Genomic DNA, 23666 nt, shown 5'->3' on the forward strand with positions numbered 1-23666 from the left:
AGGCAGAGATTGAAATGATGCAGCCACAGGTCAAGTATGGCTGGCAGTGGCTGGAAGAGGCAAGGCACAGATTCTCCCCAGAGCCCCTGGAGGAAGTGTAGTCCTGTCATCAACTTGGTTTTGGACTTCTGGCCTTCTAGAATTGTGAGAGAATAAATTTCTGTTGTCTTAAGCCATCAAGCTTGCAGTAATTTGCTGACAGCTGCAGGAAACTAATACATGGAGAAGCCAAAGGGAAGGGCACTTAAATCTGTGAAGTTTCTACTATGTGCCAGGCATTATGACAGGCATTCTCTGGGTTCTTAGTCACCACGCCACACAGGCTTGCCCACCTTCTAATATACCATCTCAAGGAAGAGGCGGAGAAGAGGCTTTGTGCTATGTGGGGAAAGCCCGAGAGAGAATCAAGACCCCTGGTCTGGTCTCAGTTCTCCTTCGATCGCCCTGTGTGATCTTGGGCTGATCCCATAATCTCCTGAGCCTGATTCCTCATATGTAAAATGATGGGTTAGACTAGAGGACCTCTAGATCCTTTCCTGACCTTTTAGGAAGTGAAACCCTATGGGCTAAATCTGAAATGAGACATAAGGATGCCTGATAGATGGAATTACAAATCATCTCGTTTATAGAAAAATCTCTGAGAGCCAGAGTTAAAACCAGCTGGGCAGGCTCCCATGATGTCAGGAAGCAGGGTTAACTGTCGAGTCTTTGCCAACCAAAAAAAAAATAAACCCACAGTCCTCTGAGTGATTTCCAAAATATCACCAGAGCCCTGACTTTTTGCCAACATGCACCACCTTCTCCCTAGTAACATAGGTCCCATTTTTAGTTAGTATTTTTTAATTCAAGTATAGTTGATTTGCAACGTTTCAGGTGTACAACAAAGTGATTCAGTTATACATATGCATATATACTCTTTTTCAGATTCTTTTCCATTGTAGGTTGTTACAAGATATTGAATATAACCTGTGCTATACTGTAGGTCCTTGTTGTTTATTTTCTACACAGTAGTGTGTATCTGTTAATCCCAAACCATTTTTAGTTTTTTAGATCTTAAAACCTGGAGAAAAAGATATCTTAGGGCTGGGACTTCCATTTCTGGCAATACAGCACATTAGAAAAATCTGAAAACTCTGCCACTGCAAAGGACAAATATCCTGTTGAATCTGTGTTTAATCCCATTTTAAAAAGTAGAGGGAATGACAAGGGACAAAAAAGAAGGAGAAGAAGGAAAGGAGGAAGGGAAGGGAAGAAAGTTTAAAAGCAAGGAAAGAAAGTTTAAGAATAGAACTGGCAAATATGACTTGATGTTCTGACTACAGGGTATTACAGTGGGGGTGGCAGTTTTGCCAACTAATGTGCTTGGGTTTTAACAGCTCCTTGGAAATTGATGGAAATGAGTCTTGGGTCTGCATGATGTAGGGAGATGGGCTTAGACCCCTTTGTGAACCTGGCAGTCTTGAAGGACTACCCACTCTGTGAGAAAGCTAACAAGAAAAAAATTCACTCTGAGATGTAGGAAAATAATAAGGAAGTTTATTTCCTTGGTCTGGACTCTGAATAGGAGGGGAAAAGTCTCCTCTGAGAATTTCTAGTGATAGGAAAGCCCTCATTTAGCATTGAGATTCCAATTTATACTTCTTGTGAGATTCAGTAACTCCATATTAAAAATTAGCATAAAACCCTTCTAAAGATGAGCTTACAATCCAAAATTATGTAACACAGATAACAATCTACTTCAAGCAAGACCCAGCAGACATAAAGATAACATGATTCAAGCTCTAAAAACTTCAGATAATAAAGTTTTTGTACAGAGGTTATAAAAGAAATATATTTTAAATTGCTGTTATAAAGAAGAAATCAAAACTTGATAAAAGAACAAGACAATAAGAAAAATAATAGAGTTGATAAAGTGCCTGATTTACCTTCTAAAATTACAAATATAGTCAATGAAATAGAAAAGAAAAGTCAATTGATGGATTAGACATCATCTGTCAATTAGAGTTGAGAGAGAATTAGTGAACTAGAAGATAGATCTAAATAGTGATGTGCTGATAAGCCAGCTCTCTGGGGGGAAAGCAAAGCCCTGATTTGCTTGTTTCCATGGTGTAAATACTCCCACCATGGCCAGTTTCAAGCTACCAACATGACATTATTGAAAATGGAGCTGGGAAAGATGCACACGACTGGTTCTCACCAGCCAGCATGACCATACCACTCAAGCAACAAAGAGGGATAAAGAGATAGAAAAGTGGAAGTATGGTAAAGAGGGAAAATAGAGTGGAATAAAAATATCCAACATATGTCTAACAGAAGAGAGATAATGACTGAAATTTTCCTATTTCTGATAAAAGGTAGGGATCATCAGATTCATGAGTCACAAAAAGTCTCAAGCAAGATAATAAAAATAAAACCCACACATAGAAATAGCACAGTGAGATTTCAGAATACCAAAAGCAATGAGATGACTCATACACAAAGCTAAAAGATACATTATCTGTGAAGAAATGACAATTAGACTGACAACATACTTCTTGACAGCAACAATGGAACAGCATCCTCAAAGCACTGTTAGAAATAACCAATGTCCTAGAATTCTATACCTAGCTAACATATCATATAAGAATGAAGGAGTGTTTGTTTCAGTTATCACTACCAGACTCTGAGTGAGGAACTACTAAGGGATGTTTTTTTTAAAAATAGAAATTGAACCTACAAAAAATAGTAACATAAAAGGAGAAATTATGAGCAAAGAACCTGTTAAACATGAAGGCATAGCCAAAGAAGCACCAATTATGTAAAACTATGATAATAATGCCAAATTTAGTAGTTATTGAAACAAGGTGGGGGGACAGTGAGGGCATTATTCATATAGTAATGGGTAGATGAAGCAGACAAAAAGTAGTAAAAAAAATAGTAGACTTGAATAACACAATTAACAAAGGTAGTTCAACAAAAAGATACAGAATCTGGCACCAATCAGGAAACATTCTTACAAGCCTCTTAGATAGCCTCATCCACCAGAAGGCAGACAGCAGAAGCAAGAACTACAACCCTGCAGCCTGTGGAATGAAAACCACATTCACAGAAAGACAGACAAGATGAAAAGGCAGAGGGCTATGTACCAGATGAAGGAACAAGGTAAAACCCCCAAAAAACAACTAAATGCAATGGAGATAAGTCACCTTCCAGAAAAAGAATTCAGAGTAATGATAGTGAAGATGATCCAGGACCTCGGAAAAAGAATGGAGGCAAAGACTGAGAAGATGCAAGAAATGTTTAACAAAGACCTAGAAGAATTAAAGAACAAACACCTAGAAGAATTAAAGGACAAACAAACAGAGATGAACAATACCATAACTGAAATGAAAAATACACTAGAAGGAATCAATAGCAGAATAACTGAGGCAGAAGAACAGATAAGTGACCTGGAAGACAGAATGGTGGCATTCACTGCTGTGGAACAGAATAAAAAAAAAAAAAGAATGAAAAGACATGAAGACAGCCTAAGAGACCTCTGGGACAACATTAAACACACCAACATTCACATTATAGGGGTCCCAGAAGAAGAAGAGAGAGAGAAAGGACCCAAGAAATATTTGGAGAGATTATAGTCAAAAACTTCCCTAACATGGAAAAGGAAATAGCCACCCAAGTCCAGGAAGCACAGAGTCCCGGGCAGGATAAACCCAAGGAGAAACACGCTGAGACACATAGTAATCAAATTGACAAAAATTAAAGACAAAGAAAAATTATTAAAAGCAGAAAGGGAAAAACAACAAATAACATACAAGGGAACTCCCATATAAGGTTAACAGCTCATTTCTCAGCAGAAACTCTGCAAGCCAGAAGGAAGTGGCAAGATATATTTAAAGTGATGAAAGGGAAGAACCTACAACCGAGATTACTCTACCCAGCAAGGATCTCATTCAGATTCGACAGAGAAATCAAAAGCTTTACAGACAAGCAAAAGCTAAGAGAATTCAGCACCACCAAACCGGCTCTACAACAAATGCTAAAGGAACTTCTCTAAGTGGGAAACACAAGAGAAGAAAAGGATCTACAAAAACAAACCCAAAACAATTAAGATAATGGTAATAGGAACACACATATTGATAATTACCTTAAATGTGAATGGATTAAATGCTCCAACCAAAAGACACAGGCTCACTGAATGGATACAAAAACAAGGCCCATATATATGCTGTCTACAAGAGACCCACTTCAGTCCTAGGGACACATACAGACTGAAAATGAGGGCATGGAAGAAGATATTTCATGCAAATGGAAATCAAAAGAAAGCTGGAGTAGCAATACTCATATCAGATAAAATAAACTTTAAAATAAAGAACCAATTTGCATTCTGAGATAATTTTTTTCTTGTCTTATATTTCAATTTATTTTCTTCTTTTTCTTCAGATGTAAAATATATCCAACACTTAATTCCAAAAGCAAATGTATTTATGACATTGTTGTCCAGCCCAGGTTTTTACACCCATATAACCAATGTGATAGGACCATAATTCATTATCTTTTTACCACTGAAAACTGTTTTATATTTGTAATGACAGAGAAATGGCTTTATAATGCTGATACTGGTGGCAAAGAACTAAGAGTTGGCTACTTCAATTACCAGTAATCTTAGCTGGATGAGGCCCTGCTTCACACATTTGGCCAAAAATCTTGCAACCCATCTGAGGTAGAAACAGAGGTGCACTACCCAGATCCCTTTCACGCAGGACTTGATTTGCTCTTCAGAGTCTGTCTCAGCTACAGAGAACTACCTCCTGATGTCATACCCTTCTAGAGGCAGTCCATATGCAGTGAGCGAATGGGGCCCAGACATCTTAGCCTGGTATGGAACATTCTGAGGGGCAGTCCTTGCTCTAGAGCTCTCCCTCTACTCAGCTCTCCTTCCTCTCCTTCCTTTCGATGTTGATCTCTAATAAACATCTTGTACCATAGATTCCACTGAGAGTAAATAAATAAATAAATAAGAAAACATTCTGTTGGAGCATACATAGAACAATAACAAAAGATCATGTACTAGGCCACAGATAAATCTCCCCAAATTTCTAATTTAAATCAGAAATCAATTTAGTTGCAAAAGATAGCTTTTAAAATTCTGAACATGTAAAAATTTTAAGCACATTTAATAGGTTGAGATAAAACTCAAAATGGAAATAGAAAATTCATAGAACTCAATGAAAATGAAAATATGTACCTATCAAAGTTGGTGTGATACAGCTAAGGCAGTATTTAAGGAAAGTTGATAGCCTCAAATGTACATACTGAACAATAAAAAGTTTAAGAAATCAGGGCTGGAGAAGACAGAAACAAATGATCTTACTATTTTCCAGTCCAATGAAAGGAATAATCAACTGTTTCTCTACACACTTACCCCTTAACCGTAAAAAAGAAGGAGAACTTATACACAAATGTTCAGCTTTTGCAAAAGAACATCCCTACTTAAATGTTTATGTAATTGAAATTATCAGAAGAAGAAAGAAGATTAGCAGTGGTTTTCGCATTGTCTATTACTTCCTGTTGCTTGTGAACATACACATGCACGCACACCCACATAAACTAGCCTTTTTGGACAGTGTAGAGGACACCCTTTTTTTTTGGCCACACTGCGTGGCTTGCAGGATCTTAGTTCCCCAACGATCGAACCCAGGCCCCCTGCCGTGGAAGCATGTTGTCCTAACCACTGGACCACCAGGGAAGTCCCAGGACCACCCTTTATAGATTTCATCCTCAAAGTTCCAACACAGTGGCTCAGGAGGATCTGTTCAAACCATCCAGCATGTATCAACCATCTGCCACGTGGGGAATTCAAACCATCCAGCATTTATCAACCATCTGCCATGTGGGGAATTCGTCGGGTCCGAGGAGCCCCCAAGATCTGGTTTGACGGGGGGTCTAGGCAGCGAAGTAGAACGCTAAGAGATAAGGTTGGCGGGATAAGTTGAGCTGAGGACTTGGGGAGGCTGGAACGCCAGGGGAAGAGTCATAGTGAAGACTGGTGAGCAGAACAGCACAGCCAAGCGTTCAGGAAACGGCGTGCCAGAAAAGCCTACCTTCTTGAGTCCGGAAGTCATCTTCAGCAAAGATGTTAAAGTTGCCGCACAGCCCACAGGTCTTGTTGAAGTGTCTGTCTGACAGCAGGACTTGAAAGTTGCCGCTGCCATCAAGCCTGGCCACAAAGCCGTAGGCCTCGCTGGACAGCTTGTAGTACCCAGCCTCAGTTTCTAGGTACAGCCCTTTGGAGGCATAGGGCATGGAGACCCTGGAGGGACAGGAGGAACTCAGGAAGTGGCCTTCTCGTCCATTTTCCGGATGTCCCTCCACCCTTCAACCCGACCATGCTGCAGGGTTCAGACCAAGGGGCAGAGGCTGTGTGCCTAGTCCAAGCGTTGGGACACCCCACTCTCGCACACCCTGCTCACTTCCTCTGGGCACATCTACTTCCTCTCTCTGGGCCCTGCTGCTTCATCCGAAAGACGATGGGGGAGTACAGGGGAATTATCAGGGCCCCTTCTAATTTGAACTTTCTGGGCTCCGACTTACCTCTGGTCCCCCTGCAGCACAGTACCATTGACAAACACGTGGATATCGAAAAATTCCCCAAGATACACGGAGAGGCTCACTCTCTTGCCATCTTGGAAGTCCCCTGAAAGAGAAAAGAATTATTTAAACTGGGTAGCAATTATTACCCAAAAAAGTGAATACATTTATTTATAATCTTATCTCAGTGGAAAACTCCCCCCAAAGATTTAACAAATGGGCAACAAAAATTTCCCAGAAATCTCATTGGTGCACTCATCTTTCCATTCATCTAAAAATATTTATTGAGTGCCTTCTTGATACATAGCCCTCTAGTAGTCTCTTATATTTCTCAAAAGAGAAATGTAAAATTCTGACCCCTTCCTTCTGGGAGTTTACAATCGAAGTATAAAGATAAAATAAGCATGAGTCGAATGCTTTCTAAGGCAGTGAATCAAAGCCACAATGTGGTTATTGGGGACAGGAACTCTGGGATGTGTTATTTAAAATGTTCTCTTAGAAAGGGAACCCTCCTACACTGGTGGTGGGAATGCAAAGTGCTTCAGCCACTGTGGAAAACAGTACGAGGTTCCTCAAAAAACTAAAAATAGAGTTGCCATATGATCCAGTGATCCCACTCCTGAGCATATAACCAGACGAAACTATAATTCAAAAAGATACATGCACCCGTATGTTCATTACGGCACTATTCACAATAGCCAAGATATGGAAGCAACCTAAATGTCCATCAACAGATGAATGGTATATATATACACAATGAAATACAACTCAGCCATAAAAAAGAGCAAAATCATGCCATTTGCAGCAACATGGATGGACCTAGAGATTATCCTACTAAGCGAAGTAAGAAAGAGAAAGACAAATACCATATGATATCACTTACACGTGGAATCTAAAATGTGACACAAATGAGCCTATCTACGAAACAGAAACAGACTCACAGACATAGAGAACAGACTTGTGGTTGCCGGGGGGAGGGAGGGAAGGAAGGATTAGAAGTTTCGGATTAGCAGATGCAAACTGGTATATATAGAATGGATAAATAGCAAGGTCCTACTATAGAGCACAGGGAACTATATTCAATATCCTATGATAAACCGTAATGGAAAAGAATATGAAAAGGAATACATATACATCTATAACTGAGTCAATTGGCTATACAGCAGAAGTTAACACAACATTGTAAATCAACTATACTTTGGTAAAACTTCAAAAAGAATAAATAAAATGGAGATTTGTGCGTCTCTCTTCACTGTACGGAATTTGCTTCTCTGGGAGAGGTTTAGAGATACCAAGGTAAAATGCCTCACTCCAGGGCTTCCCTGGTGGTGCAGTGGTTGGGAGTCCGCCTGCCAATGCAGGGGACACGGGTTCATGCCCCAGTCCGGGAAGATCCTACATGCTGCGGAGCAGCTGGGCCCGTGAGCCATGGCCGCTGAGCCTGCGCGTCCGGAGCCTGTGCTCCGCAACGGGAGAGGCCACAACAATGAGAGGCCCACGTACAGCAACCAAAAAAAAAAAAAAAAAAAAGCCTCACTCCATGCGGCGAACTTACTAAGGACACAGATGTTGCCATTAGAGATGTCTGAATAGCCAAACACGTGATCAAATGGTCTCTGACGTTGCCGTTGTGAGGGGCAAATGCAGAGGCAAGGGTGACGGCGGTTGACATGAAAGCGGGAAAACAGGAAGAGACATTTTTGCAGCTTAATGAAGACCTAACAACCCCACTGCTTGTCCGGAGAACAGGTTCCTGTGCTAGGCTATTGGTTTTCAAAGATAACTGAGTGGCCACAGGAGATGAAGGATCCAGAAGGAACAGTGTGGTCTGCGTCTCAAGCCTTTGAGACTGAGAAGTTGATGGAAATAGGGAAGATGAGGGCAGCCGGTGAAGATAGAGGTGGAAGATGCTGGAGAAACAGGGGTCAAAGTTGGGGGTGCCACGCCTTCATGCTCCTGTAGAAATGGGACGGGGACCCAGGTGGAAAGGTTAAGCTTGGAAATGAGGACATGTGCCTGCTCCTGGAAGGGTCAGGGGACTGTAGCTCCAGCTCCTCAGCAAAAGAGAAGGCAAGGGGTGGTGCAGTGGTTGAGAATCCGTCTGCCAAGGCAGGGGACACGGGTTCGAACCCTGGTCCGGGAGGATCCCACATGCCGCGGAGCAACTAAGCCCGTGCTCCACAACTACTGAGACTGCACTCTAGAGCCTGCGAGCCACAACTACTGAGGCCCATGCACCTAGAGCCCGTGCTCCGCAACAAGAGAAGCCACCGCAATGAGAAGCCCGCGCACTGCAACGAAGACCCAACACAGCCAAAAGTAAATTTAATAAATTAAAAAAAAAAGAGAGAGAAGGCAAGAATGTCCATGGAACCAAGTGCAGGAGGCTTGGAAGGTCTGTCGACGTGACGTGCAGCTGCCACGGCTGGGGCCACTGATAAAGCGAGCTAAGAAGGGTGGTCTCAGGACAGCCCAGCAGAGGTCTGGAAGGAGGCGTCCTCCAACCAGGGCTTGTGCTGGACCCAGGCTGCTGGAGGACAGAGACACCTGGTACACACACACACACACACACACACACACACACCCAGAACCAACCAGAATGAGCCAGAAAATAGACTTGTTTCTGGTAAGATTTCAGTGAGGGCCGTGGCATGTAACTAACAAGCCCATTCTAAGAATAGAGTCTTGAATGATATACTGTTAGTAGCTCAGGGGCCACCAGGAAAGGCCCACAGACCACCCACAGCCCACAGGCCACAATCTGCTGGGCTCCAGACCAACGCTGGCAGGGGTTAAAGGAGATGCCAACCACGGGGAAGGGTTTTCTCCTGTCCCACTGAGGAGTCTTGTCCAAACTGCATTTTCACTTCCAACAGTTTGTGTAGCAAGCAAATCTTTCAAAAGTTGAACAGACTTTCTGACAGCAAGAAATTAGCTGAAGAAAAACAAAGATAAGTGATAGGACAAATAAACTCAAATGTTAATGGCAGAGTCTGAGTGGTGGGTATAGGGGTGTTCGTTGTCCTATTCTTTCAACTTTTCCGTATGTTTGAAATTTTCCATAATAAAATGCTGGAAAATGCAAACAAGTGGGAGAGCCCGGCAACAGCCTTCAGTTTGCGGTCCCTCCCAGGAGCCTTCCCGGCCCCTCGACATTCACAGTGGGCCAAAGACTGAATCCCTTCCCGGCCTCTGCCGGGGCTCACCCTGACCACCACACCCCAGCCTGGAGGGAGCCCCATTCACCACCTGCCTGCTGGCAGAGGTACAATGAGCACAAGAGGTTGGGGTCTCCTCCCGGCCACAGAGCCCCTCTCCTCCTCACCAGTACAATTCCTATCCATCCCCAGTCTCAAGAGGGCTGGAGGGTTCTGCACCTGCTTCACTAGGTAACTCAGCCAGTACATCACCTTGAGCTAGAGGTATCTCCCTCCTGGGAACAGGAGAGGAACCCTGGGCACCTCTCCTCAAAGATGCTCCCTCCCCATCGTGGGGATTCAGAAGGGTGCCTGAGAGAGCTAGGCAGCCAGCCAGGGGAGGGGCAGGAGGTGTGGGGGGGTGTTTGCTGGAGAGTGGGTGGGGAACACTGCCTGCAATCAGGCAGCTTGGCGTGAGCCACCATCCTGAAGCTGCTTTCAAGGCTTTCAAGGATGTAAGATCACCTCAACAGTCACTTGTTCCATGGGAAGCAGGGCTGAACAGGTGCCGTGGGGAAGGCGAGAGGTCACTGCCACAATGAAGGAAGGGCCTGAAGGCTGGGCCAGCCAAGACTCCAGCAGGAAGTCAATCAAAAGGGCACCAGGAGAACGTGACAGAGCCCCGAGCCTCCCACTGTTGGGGTGCATGGGAGCTCCCATCTTTTCCAGGTAAAAGGTGATACAGCCTGACTCCACAGCCCGTGGGACCTGGGTCCACCAGGCAGCTGACACTCGGTGTCACCTGCCCATCATCACACAGCTGGTGAGTGATGACGGGACTGGGACTCGGACCGGGGGCTGGTTTAAGCATTTGAAGGGTGGGCTCTGCGTGGCCCCAGGGGCGATGGCATCTGGAAGCTGAGGAGCCTTCCAGGGGCACCCAGAGCCCAGCACTGCGTACGGCAGCGGCCCGTTGGTGGAGGTGGGGGTAGAGGTGCTGGGATTGGGACCCTCGGTGAGGACAGACCTGCAGGACCCTGCGGAATTCCACACCCAAGGCAGGGGCAGCAAGGGGAGGTTTGGAAGGAGACTTCAGAAAAGCAAACCGTGGCAGCATGAAGGAGCTTGGAGGCCATCTAAACAAGTGGCTTTGAAACGTTTTTGCTCACATATATCCAGACAAAACTATCATTCAGAAAGATACATGCACCCCTATATTCATACCAGCACTATTCACAATAGCCAAGACATGGAAGCAACCTAAATGTCCACCGACAGATGAAGGGATAAAGAATATGTGGCACATATATATAATGGAATATTACTCAGCCATCAAAAAAGAATAAAATAATGCCATTTGCAGCAACATGGATGGACCTAGAGATTATCCTACTAAGCGAAGTAAGTCAGAAAGAGAAAGACAAATACCATACAATATCGCTTATACGTGGAATCTAAAATACAACACAAATGAACCTACCTAAGAAATAGAAACAGACTCCCAGAAATAGAGAACAGACTTGTGGTGGCCGAGGTCAGGGGAGGGAAAGATTGGGAGTTTGGGGTTAGTAGGTGCAAACTATTAAATAGAGAGTGGCTAAACAACAAGGTCCTATACTGTAGAGCACACGGAACTATATGCAATGCACTGTGATAAACTATAATGGAAAAGAATATATAACAGTCAATTTGCTGAACAGCAGTAATTAACACAACACTGTAATTTAACTATACTTCAATAAAAAATAAAATTTTAAAAAAGAACATTTTTGCCCAGCAAGATACTTCTTTGGGCCAGATACTTCCTTGTTGAGGTGGCCACTCTGTGCACATAGGATAATTAGCAGTACCCCTGGCTTCTACCTATCAGATGACACTAGCCTCCACCCCACCCCCCAAGTTGTGACCATCTAAAATGTCTCTAGACACAACCAAATGTCCTCTGGAGGAAAAAAAGTCACCCTGGTTGAGAACTATTGGTTTACACCGCTAACACGGGCAGAGCCCACATCAGGGCCACTCCTGTGATTCTGATGCAGGTGATCATCGTCCAAAAGCTGCACAACGGCGATCTGGTGTGACCTGGCCACATACTGACGGGGAGGCAGAGGCTCATGCTGGGGAGCTCACGCAGAACCTTGCCGGTTGTCCGTGGCTCTCTCGGGGCTGCTTTGGGAGCCACATCCTGCAGGGTGGCTCAGGGGCCACCAGAACTCCTGAGGTCCCTCCCGGGTCCCCGTGCTGTCTGGCTAGGAGCCTTGACCTGGGACCCTGGATGGAGCCTGCCGGACCGGGAGCCAACATCAGGGCAAGGGGCCTCGCCTTGGCACCAGGTGGCCCTTGATGCTCGGACACAAACACTTTACCCAGGATGTGAACAAGGGTCACAGGAGAGGAACGGGAATTTGCCATTTAGAAGCGAGGAAACAGGATGTCATAGCAGAACAATAGAGCAGAGACGTGTGGGAGGGCACAGCCGTGCCTGCAGGATGGAACGGCAGCGTCCAGGGGTGCTGGGCCCCTTGGCACCTCCGGCCCCCGGAGCAGCGGTGCCAGCCCACCCCGCCGGGCTCAGCTCCTCAGATTATCCCTCTCCTGCCAATACCCCACCCCCACCCCTAAAAACAGAAGAAGCAGCCGCCCATGCTCTCTGATGCTAGCAGGCTCAATTCTGGGTGGGAATTAAACCCATCTACATTGAAATGGGATTGATCTACAGCCTGACTTAAGCCAACTACCTGCCAGAAAACTGACACTTGACAAGAGCAAATTGTTTTAAGAAAAGGAGGACGCTGAGGGGGTGTCCCACAGAGATGCTCTGACCTAGAGAGCCCTTCCATTCCTCCTTGGTCCCCGAAACCCAGAGAAGGATGGCCAGAGAGGCCGGACTTCTGACACCGACCCGCGTGGATGTGAGGAACAGGGGTCAGCGTTACCCTGACTTTGATAGACATGCCCCCAAGTGCCCACGGTACATCTGCGACAACGTGGATGGACCGTGGAGGCGTTGTGCTAAGTGAAATAAGACAAAGAGAGACAAATACTGTACGATCTCACATGTGGACTCTTAAAAAGCAAGCAGAACAAATGCACTGTGACTTTTAAGATGGAGGAATCCACTGAAATAAACATTGGGACCACCTGAGGAGGAAGGACCTGGGGCCTTCAGCTCCCCAGGGAAGGTGAGGGGATACCTTTTCTCTCCATTGCTGCTCTGAAGCAAGACGGGTCCCCAGAGTTCAGAGTTCAGGATGACTTCCTCAATTCATCATGCCCTAGGGATGTCTCTGTTCCTTTTCATCACCCGCCTGGTTACCACGGCCAAGGCCACCCTGCATCCCGCTTCTCTCCCTTTCAGAAGCATCTTGGCAAAGAACCAGCTTCTGCTGAGGCTCTACGCTAGCCCCTCGTTGCCTGCTGAATCAAGAAACAAACTCCCCCAGCAGACAGCAGGACCTGGCCCCATCAGCCTGCCCCCATGACCCAGTCTTGCACTCCACTATTCCCCAGGCCTGTGCTTCTCAAACTTGGGGCCCCAAACCAGCAGCAGCAGCTGGGAACTTGTTAAGAATGAACATTTCAGGCCCCACTACAGACCCACTGACTTAGAAACCTTGGGTGGGGTGGGAGGGATGGGGGACCCCAGCAATCTGTTTTAACCAGCCTCCAGGTGAGCCTCATGCACGCTGGAAATAGGGAACCACGGCTCCCAGCACAAGGACCTCCCCACTAGGCTGCACGGCCCCAACAGTAACACCCCAAGAGCCCTATAGCCTGCATCTCATGTGAGGGTCTGGGTGTTGACCAAGATGCTCTCCTTGACCAATTCTCCGTAACCAAACCTGAGTCAGGCTCCTCTGAGCCCTCTCCTCGGTTAGGTGCCCCCATGGACTCTGTCCTTGGCCTGCTTAGTCCAGTTTTAGCAAGAATCCTGCTGGGTCAGTTTAGCGAAAATCCCCTACCCTCAGTATCTGATCATATTCCTTGTAACCCACCCTGGACATCGTATCACCCTGGCCTCCCTTCAGCTAGAATCCTGTCAAGTTGGTTTAGCCAGAATGCCCCCTGACCCCTGATGTTTCCTCTTAGTCGTTTTCCACCAGCAACCCACACCCGGCTCCCTGACTATAAATCCCCACTCGTCTGTGTTATATTTGGAGTGGAGCCCATCTTTTTCCTCTACTGCAAAAGCTCCATTGCACTGGTCCCTCCTGAGTAAAGTTTCCCTCACTCTCCTTGTTTGCCACGAAAAATTCTGCTGTAACAGTGTAGGTCTGTCCGTTGCCATCTCCCCCTCCACACGCCCCGCCCTGCCAAGGCTAAGGACTCCGCCTTTGCTGGGTTTTGCTGCATCCCTCACTCATGCACCACACACATCTCGTTAACTGTTCACCAAACCACAGTGTTCCATCACTGCCTCCAGCCCCACTCCCAGCCTTGGAAAGTGCCCTCTCTCCTTAACACAGAAGAAAGGTCCTTCGTCCTGACAAGCCCAGGATCAAAGCTCTTCCTTTATTATCCGTCAGCCCTTGGGAGGATCGTGCAACCGCCTTGGGCTTCAGTTCTTCATGTGTGAAGGGGGGTGACGGTACCTGCCCCTACATCGCAGAGCTGCTGCACGGGGGCAGAGATAACACGGGCATGATACCAGCACTTTGCCAGGAACACAGGGGGTGCTCAACATCAGCTGATACTCTGAATTCCAGCAAGAGCATGCAACCTTCCTTCCCTTTTCTACAGGCTTTTGCTATTAAAAACCACCTTCTGGGTCATCAATTCTCTCGATGCTTCAGGGCTTCCAGAGCATTGCCTGGACCCAGAGCAACAGACTCAACCACTGGAGAAGCACGGAGACTCTCTCCATCCACGAGGCTCCCACGGGTAGAGGCCCAGGGAGAAGCCGAGGGAATCCCCACGTCGTGGAGAGGCCGTTCCCCACCATGCTCTCCGCTCAGGCACTGTCCTAAGAGTAGGAAATCCCAACCCGCAATCCCCAAGGCCCTCACCTGCCAGGGCTGAGCTATGCTGTCCCCACTCCCCACCCACCTCTGAGTTCCTCATCCCAGGGCCCGGACTCACCTATGAGAGAGAAGGAGTGTGTCTGGCAGTCCCCCGCCAGGAGATAACTACAGCTTCCCTCAAAGCTGTACATGCTCTCATCAAAGGTGTTGATGGAGTCACCTCCGAAGAGGCTGCATCGGGCCATCGACGACCTGCCAAGAGTGCCTTCTCCACAAAGGGCCCCTGGAGGGAAAGGCCACACGTGAGCACACCTGGCACCACCAGCCCAAACCACTGCAGCCTGGTAGAAACGAGGCTGCGTCTGTTAGAAATTAGGCCCCGGGGAAGAACTTGCCATCCTCAGTGACAATAAAGCTGTTGCTTTCAGCACCAAAATATGACCCAGGACTCAGCAATAATGGAGGAACTGTTTTTCAGGAAACCTATTCATTTTAATGACATATATTCACTGATTTTTAAATGTACTGCGTGCTCATTAGAGAGAATTTGGAGACTATGGAAGAATAACAAAAAGAAATTAAAATCATCTGTAACCAACATTCAGCAATAACTAGAGTTAACGTTTTAGCGTTTATCTTTTATTTCTATTTTACTGTGTATATACAGATTTTTTGCAAATTTGTCAGCATGCTGAGCAAACTGTTTATCACCTGTTTATTTCTCAATATATTGTAAAGAATTTATCATGCCGTACTTCCAAAACATTTTTGGTGGCTGCATTATCTTTTGCATCTAAATGGATTTGGTACAGGTTCTAGCATTTTCCAGTTTTCTGATCTGTACATAGATTGTAATGAGCATCCTTCTACATTCATCTACTGGTATATCTTGAATATATTGAATTCTAAACAGATCAACCTGTGTGCCTGACACATAGAATCTGTGAAGTATTGACTCCTGCAGGGTCATACGCTATCTCCTGCCACTCTCACACTGTGTGTGTGTGTGTGTGTGTGTGTGTGCTGGCAGGTGGAAACCACAGCTGTCCATCTCTAAGTTTTCTGGATCCCCTGGCACAGAACACACCTAGTAGAAAGATGCAGAGGGTATGACGAATGTACATTCTGCCCCAGACTAACCCGTGAGCAGCAGGCTGGATGCTGCTGGCCTAGTCATCTAAATGGAGACTCAGGATCAGAAAAGGGTCCCCCTTGCCTTGCACAGACTCAGCCTCTCAGTGAGGGAAGCAGGGCAGTGCTGTACAGTGAAGGAGAGCTGGCCTCGGATTTGGGTTCTGTGTGACTTTGGAGCAGTCATTTCAGTCTCTTCATCGGTACTATCAGATGTACACCTGTACAGCTAGATGAGCTCCACAATCCATTCTAAAGCTAATAATCTGCCCAAGTCTTGGATTCCTTCCTCCCCATCCTCCATCCCCAGCATACAGGACTGTTCTGTGTGGCCCTGGTGCTTCCTAGTTCCCTAACTGGAGAAGACATTTACAGGCACCGGGTCCTTGAGAAACACAAGTCCAGGGCAGTGGGCTCTGCAGAACCTTCATAAGAGGAATTAACCAGGGAGCCAGTGACTCCGGCAGCCCCGGCATGAGCCGAACGTGGGGCTGGGCACACAGGTGGGCTCCAGACACACCTGCTGGTCCCTGGCAGGGGGGGGTTCCCAATGGCCCTGAGGCAGCAGTGAAGAGTGGCAGCCCCTTTGTACCTACCTGGCAAGGTGAGGGCCAGAGCAAGCAGCAACCTCGTGAGCCTGGCAGGGATCATCTGCGGAGAAGCAGGAGAGTTGAGCTCGCGATCACTGGCCACACAGGTGGCTGCTGCTATGTGCTCCTGGCCATGCATGAAGTAGGGAGAATTTTTTTCAAGCAAGAGAAGAGAATCACTCTCATTTGCCCCTTAAACATGGACTGCTGGTCCCCAAAAAAGCCTGTGGCCAGGCCCAAGAGTAACAATCACTGTGATCCAGGACCCCGGGCATCCTTCCCCAAACAGCGGTCCCTGCTGCACACAGAGAGGAAAGCCCTGCCTTGGCCTCCACACGCCCCCAGGTGTCATCCCCTGAGCTCCCGCGGCCGCTCAGAGCCGGGGGCACCTCATTCCCTCCTCCTCTGCATCCTTTCACGCTCGGCAGCAAACTGGGGAGTAGGAACTGTCTTGCTTCTGCTCCTACCACGGGCACCAGGCTTTGAGAACACTCAGGAGCCAGGCTTTCTGGTCAATCACCCACAATGTACACCAACTCCTCTCTCACCCCCATCCCAGCACCTAGCACAGTGCCCAGCACCCAGGAGGTGTTCAGGCAACATTTGCTGAGTTGATCTGATAAATAGACAGGAGTCCAGCAGCCCTGGGTGGTGGGCAAGGTTCCCTGTGGTGTGGCCGCCCCAGAAAAGGACAACTGACCCTGGCTGGCACAGAATACCCCGAGTCACTCAGGGTCCCGGCCACAGCTCCCTCCTCTGGAAAAGCTGCAAAATTAAGTGCAGAGTCTGTCACCTGAGATTCCCTGGGGGTGGGGAGCTCCTTTACCACCCACTGCCCCATCCAGCCAAACAAGGGAGAGGTAAACCCCATCCATGATGTATCTGTGGAAGGAACACTCTAATGTCTACTATGGCCAAGGCTTGGTCTTGGAGCAGGTGCCCAACACACAGGTACATCAGGCTGCTTCCAGAAGGTACCCAGAGGTGAGGGCAGAGCTCATTCCTGTCCCATCTGGTCAAGTATTACAAGCAGTAAAGCCCAGGCAGGAGCGTAAGAAGCCACAGGACCCCCAGAGGCAAGTGGAGGAGGTAGCATTAGAGGGTCCCTGGCTGTGAATCACCCTCCAAGCTAGTCCAGGGATGGAGAACCCCAGCTCCCCAGGGGTGAGGATCAGTCCTGCATCTTCCTCCCACTATGAGCCAGCCATCTTCCCCAAAGACCATACCTTCCCCTGCAAATGGGGACTGCAGGTGACCCCAAGGTCCTTCGGGAAACTCAGCCTCTGCAGTGGTGCCACCAGACCTAGGCCATGCTCTCCAGGACCTTCTGTGGCTTGGGACTGTCTTGCTGGTGAGTGACCCCCGTGCTGTGGACACCCTGGGCCGAGGGGAGATAAAGCCCAAGCTGTGACGTCCGTCAGCCCCCCCTTTCCCACCACAATAGCTGTGAGCTGCCACCACAGGGGATAGGCCTCCTCCTAATGACCGAGAGGAAACAATGAACGGAAATGGTATTAGAAACACCTCCAAGGCGATAAGGCTTTGAACGCTTTGGTGGGAGACTTCCTAGCAGCTGCCCTAAGGAGCTGCCTGGCCCTCCTGGCGCCCCTACACAGTCACGGGTGCCCCTCAGACACTGCCCCACAGACGGCAGTACCAGGAAGGCTGGCTGTCCGGGGCAGGCCGGCGCAGGCCAGGGAAGAATCCAGACTGGAGCAACTGAGCTTTTGGATCCGGTTTCCAGGGCCAGACTCCAGGGAAGTCTGGAAAAACACCTCAACCTGAGCCAATTTAGCAGCCGTGTTTAGAGGAAGGAGAGAGCTGATGCTTCCTGTCCCGCTAGGTGTGAGTGATCCGGTTCCAGCCCCGATGGGAACCATCAGTGTGGGTCCTGGCCAGAGAATGGACAAGTTAAAGATGAGGGGCCTGGTCACTATTCCAGGCCCTTCTGAAATGATGGCTGGACCGTCAGCTGCTAGTACTCTTCCCGGAGACACTTCCAACCACCTCTGCTGCCTTGACTCCTCCCTGACCTTACACACACACACACACACACACCACACACCATATACACAGCACACACACATACACCACCACAAACACCACACACACACCATACACACACCGCACATCACATACACACCACACACAACACACACAATACACACATACACACCACCACCACATGCACCACACACACCATACACACACATCACATACACACCACACACAACACACACAATACACACATACACACCACCACATGCACCACACACGCACCATACACACACCACACATCACATACACACACACAACATACGCACACACCACATACACACCACACACCATATACACGACATACACACATACCATACACACACCACACATCACATACACATACCACAAATATACACACCACACACACCAATCTTTCTTCCCAACCTCTAATTCCCTGGAGTCTAATTCTGAATCATCTGCTAAACTAATGCTTGATAAAAGAGGTAGCCAATAAAACAGAGGAGGATGGGGACTCTCATGCTGGGACCCCAGGCTGTGTGACAGGCAGCCTAAGACACATCTCGGTGAGGAAGCCCACACTGCTGCTTCTCATGTCATGGCACCAGCCCCAAGAGTCTGGGAAACCTTTCGCCCCCAACCTCCCCTTCCCCATGCACACCCCTCACACCCCACCACTCCCTTTACTGCCCCAGGAGAGGAAGATGTTCCCAAGAAATAAGTGGCAGAAGAGACAGAATTAGCATGATATAGCAGAAAAGCCACTTAAGGATTTCCATTTCCAACTTTTCTTTTTACTAGATAACCTGAAAATCCGCCCACTACAAAACATTTCGAAATGCTGTGTTAAATACAACAAATGTTCTTTTTCTTTTTTTAATATTTATTTATTTGGCTCTGCCGGGTCTTAGTTGCGGCACCCAGGATCTTTAGTTGCAGCACATGGGCTCTTTTAGTTGCAGCATGTGCCTCTTAGTTGCAGCATGTGGGATCTAGTTCCCCGACCAGGGATCAAACCTGGGCCCCCTGCACTGGGAGCACAGAGTCTTAGACACTGGACCACCAGGGAAGTCCCAACAAATGTTCTTTAAAAGCACAGCTAGGGCTTCCCTGATGGCGCAGTGGTTAAGAATCTGCCTGCCAATGAAGGAGAATGGGTTCAAGCCCTGGTCTGGGAAGATCCCACATGCCACGGAGCAACTAAGCCCATGTACCAACAACTACTGAGCCTACGCTCTAGAGCCCGTGAGCCACAACTACTGAAGCCTGCATGCCTAGAGCCTGCGCTCCACAACACGAGAAGCCACCACAGTGAGAAGCCTGCGCACTGCGATGAAGAGTAGCCCCTGCTCGCTGCAACTACAGAAAGCCCACGCACAGCAACAAAGAACCAATGCAGCCAAAAATAAATAAATAAAATAAATAAATTTAAAAGAAAAAGACAAATGACCCAAATAGAATGGGCAAAAGACTTGAATTGACATTTCTCCAAAGGAGATATACACAAGGGCCAAAAAATACATGAAAAGATGCTCAGCATCATTAGTTATCAGGGACACGTGACTCAAAACCACGAGATACCACTTCACACTTCATTAGGATGGATATAGTAAGAAGCAAAAAGTGTTGGAGAGATTGTGGAATGCTTGAATCCCTTACCTCGTACATTGTTGGTGAGAATGTGAAATGGTGCAATTCTTGTGGAAAATAGTCTGGTGGTCCTTCAATAAGTTAAACATATAATACCATATTACCCAGCAATTCCATTCCTAGGTATATACTCAGGAAAATTAAAAACAGGTGTTTAGGGACTTCCCTGGTGGCACAGTGGTTAAGAAACCGCCTGCCAATGCAGGGGACACAGGTTCAAGCCCTAGTCCAGGAAGATCCCACATGCCAAGGAGGAACTCAGCCCACGCGCCACAACTACCGAGCCTGCGCTCTAGAGTCCGTGCTCCACAACCAAAGAAGCCATGGCAGTGAGAAGCCCGCGCACCACAACGAAGGGTAGCCCCCACTCGTTGCAACTAGAGAAAGCCCGTGCACAGCAACGAAGACCCAACAGAGAAAGAAAAGAAAAGGAAAGAAAAGGAAAGAAAGAAAGAAAGAAAGAAAGAAAGAAAGAAAGAAAGAAAGAAAGAAAGAAAGAAAGAAAGAAAGAAAGAAATCATAGACTAAAGGGCAGGAATTGAAAACAAAAGAATAAGACATCACTAGAAAAGAAGAGGAAGACTTGAAAAAGAACTTTTAGACAACTATAATCCAATAAAATGTTTTTTTAAAAAGAACTTATAGAAGTGAAAATATATAGTAAATTAATTTTTAAAATTCCAGTACAAACACCAGACATCTCGGAAGAAATATGTGCTGGAAGATAAGAGTTTAGGAAGATATAAGGAGATGAAAAACGATAGAAGGAAAGGATCCAAAAAGAAGTACTGAGAATACGTCCTTCAACGTAGATTCCCATCCACGCTACCTTAGCTTGAATGCCACTCCCTCCCCCAACCCAAAGCAGGCCCTGAGAATTTTAGTGCAGATAATTTATTTGGGAAAGCAGGAAACACAGGCAGGCAAGTGGAGACATGATATGGGGAAGGGAGAACAGCCAATAAAACGTGTTTATTAAGCTAGCTACCACATGGTCAGCTGAGCTTCATCCATGAGGAAAGTCTAGGAGAAAGGTTAAGACACATGCCACAGAATTATCCCACTCCTGGGTCAAGAAAGCAGAGGTATTTCTAAAATAACCTACACTGGTCCTTAACTGTCAAGGGCTGCTCCTGGGCTCATTAACTCCTCAATACTCTGGGCCTTGAGCACAGAGGTTCAGACCCTGGCAGTCTAAAAGAAGCACAGGAAGGTTAAGGTCAGGGGGATGTGTGAGGGGGTTAACTAGGTAGTTAAATTATCATTCAGAGATTGGGGAAAGTAGAAACATTTTTTCAGAAAACAGGCAGTGTGTTTATTATTAACAGTCCTTTCTGAAAGAACTACTGAAGAAGATACTTCAGGAAGAAGAAAATTAAACCCACAAAGAAAATGCCAGAGGAAAAGATAAAGAAAGAAATTGGTAAACATGGGGGTAAAGAGGAGCAGGCAGTGATTGCATAAAACAATAACAATAATAAGGATAAACTGGAGAGTTAAAAAATAAGATGGAACCAAAATACCAGACAGCAATAGCACCTAGGATGGGGAGGGGGTGATGAGAGTGGAAGTGTAGTAAGGTCCTTGTATTGCTCAGAAGAAAGAAAGAGGTGGTAACTGTAGACTTTGTGGTGGCTAGAATGCACAGTCAAATTCTAAGAGAGGATGCTAAAAGAATAGAATTGAATGAATGTTTTCCAAACCATTGAGGGGTGGAGGGTGGGGAGCTGGAAACAAAGACATCTAGACTCACCCAGGAGAAAACAAAGAAACAGCACCACAAATAGTATAAAATAAGATAGCAAAAATCCAAACAATTATAGTCAACAGTAAAAAGAAACAGTTTATCAGGTTGGATGACACACATCTAGCAATGTTCAAGAGCTAGGCCTAAAACATAAAGACACAATACTTCAAGGAAAAAAAAAAGAAAAGCCAAATGATAACCAAGAGAAAGCTGATTATACTACTATCAGACAAAATAGACCTTAAGAAAAAAAGTCATTATTACAGACAAAGAGGATACAAAGAAGATAAAAAGAGAAATGTACCAGGAAGCTATAATTATGTGCACTTCATAATATCAGCTCAAAATGTATAAAGAAAGAAATTATTGAATTATAAGGCAAGGTGGAAAAAGCTTTGGGTAAAAATCAACAACATCCACTTATGGAAAACAAGCACACAAAAACATCTTTGTAACCCACAAAAAGAAGGGAATGTCCTTGACCTGAGTAATAGAGCAAACCTCACAATTGTGGTAAAAATATAAGCCACTTTCCCTTTAAAAATCAGAACAAGACAAAAATGCCCAATATCATCACTGCTAGTCAACATTGGATCAGATGTCCAGGTCAGTACAGAAAAAAAAAAAAAAAAGAAAAGAAAAAAAGAGAAGGAAATATAAGGTATATGGCTTCAAAAAGAAAAAGCAAGAGGAATTTCCCTGATGGTCCAGTGGTTAAGACTCTGTGTTTCCAACACAAAGGGCACAGGTTTGATCCCTGGTCAGGGAACTAAGATCTTGCGTTCCGTGTGGTACAGCAAAAGAAAGAAAAAAAAAAAAGCAAGATAGTTATTATTTAAAGATATGACTGTCTACGTAGAAAAATTCCAGAGAATCCTACATAAGAGAATTTTATTAGAGTTCAGCAGTTTGCTAAAATAAGACTAATCTTTAAAATCTATTATGTTCCTATATAACTACAAAATGTACTATTTAAAGTGACCCTATTAGTAAAACAACAAAAAATAAATACAATAAGAATACAATAAAAATAAATTATTCTTAAGAATAAATAAATAATTCTTAACAATAAATACAATAAAATCTGCACACAACCATTATGCAGAAAATCATAAATTTTATTGCAAGACATAACAGAAGACCCAACAGGGAGATACACTGTGCTCATACTTACTGAAATCACAGGATTGTTAAGATACCAATTATCTCCAAATTACTGTATAAATTAAATGCAATTCCAATCAAAATGTAACAGGGTTTTTCATGAAATTAGACAAGCTGATACAAAATCCTTGTGGAAAGCAAAAGATTAAGAATAGTTCAGACAATTTCAAACTTTAAATCATCAATAAAAATGGACAATGGCTATTATCAAAGAGAAAAGTTTTTATTATCAAAAAGGTAAAAAATAATAAATGTTGGTGAGGATGTGGAGAAATGAGAACACTTGTGCACTGTTGGTGTGAATATAAACTGGGAGAGCCACTATGGAAAACAATATGGAGATTCCTCAAAAAAATTTAAATAGAACTACCATATGATCTAGTAATCCCACTTCCCTGTATATATCTGAAAGAAATTAAATCACTATTTCAAAGAAATGTCTGCACCCTCATGTACATTACAGCATCATTCACAGTAGCCAAGATAGGGAAACAACTGATATATCCATTGATAGAGGAATGGATATAGAAAATGTGGTATATATACAATGGAATATTATTATTCAGCCATAAAGAGATGGAAATCTTGCCATTTGCAACAATGTGGATGAAACTTGAGGGCATTATGCTAAGTGAAATGAGCCAGAGAAATACAAATACATGATCTCACTTATACGTGAAATCTAAAACAAAAACTCACTTAT

At 45.6% G+C, this 23666-nt stretch overlaps 1 protein-coding gene across 2 annotated transcripts in view; it reads right to left on the reverse strand.

Moving 5' to 3' along the window:
* Positions 1–17761, reverse strand: part of VWF (von Willebrand factor) — a 134855-nt gene extending 117094 nt beyond the window's left edge. The window contains exons 1-5 of one of the 2 annotated variants that reach the window (XM_081248296.1): positions 17613–17761; positions 16393–16447; positions 14784–14948; positions 6571–6673; positions 6081–6289 (exon numbers count right to left, since the gene is read on the reverse strand). In XM_081248296.1, the coding sequence (XP_081104422.1) occupies positions 6081–6289; positions 6571–6673; positions 14784–14948; positions 16393–16447 (532 nt within the window). In that variant the 5' untranslated portion in view covers positions 17613–17761. Of the gene's footprint in view, positions 1–6080; positions 6290–6570; positions 6674–14783; positions 14949–16392; positions 16514–17612 lie in introns of both variants that reach the window. The other variant, XM_081248297.1, reaches the window with a different exon arrangement.
* Between the last annotated feature and the right edge of the window lie 5905 nt (positions 17762–23666).

The sequence above is a fragment of the Mesoplodon bidens genome (genome assembly GCF_964165515.1).
Source record: "Mesoplodon bidens genome assembly, chromosome: 11".
NCBI lineage: Eukaryota > Metazoa > Chordata > Mammalia > Artiodactyla > Ziphiidae > Mesoplodon > Mesoplodon bidens.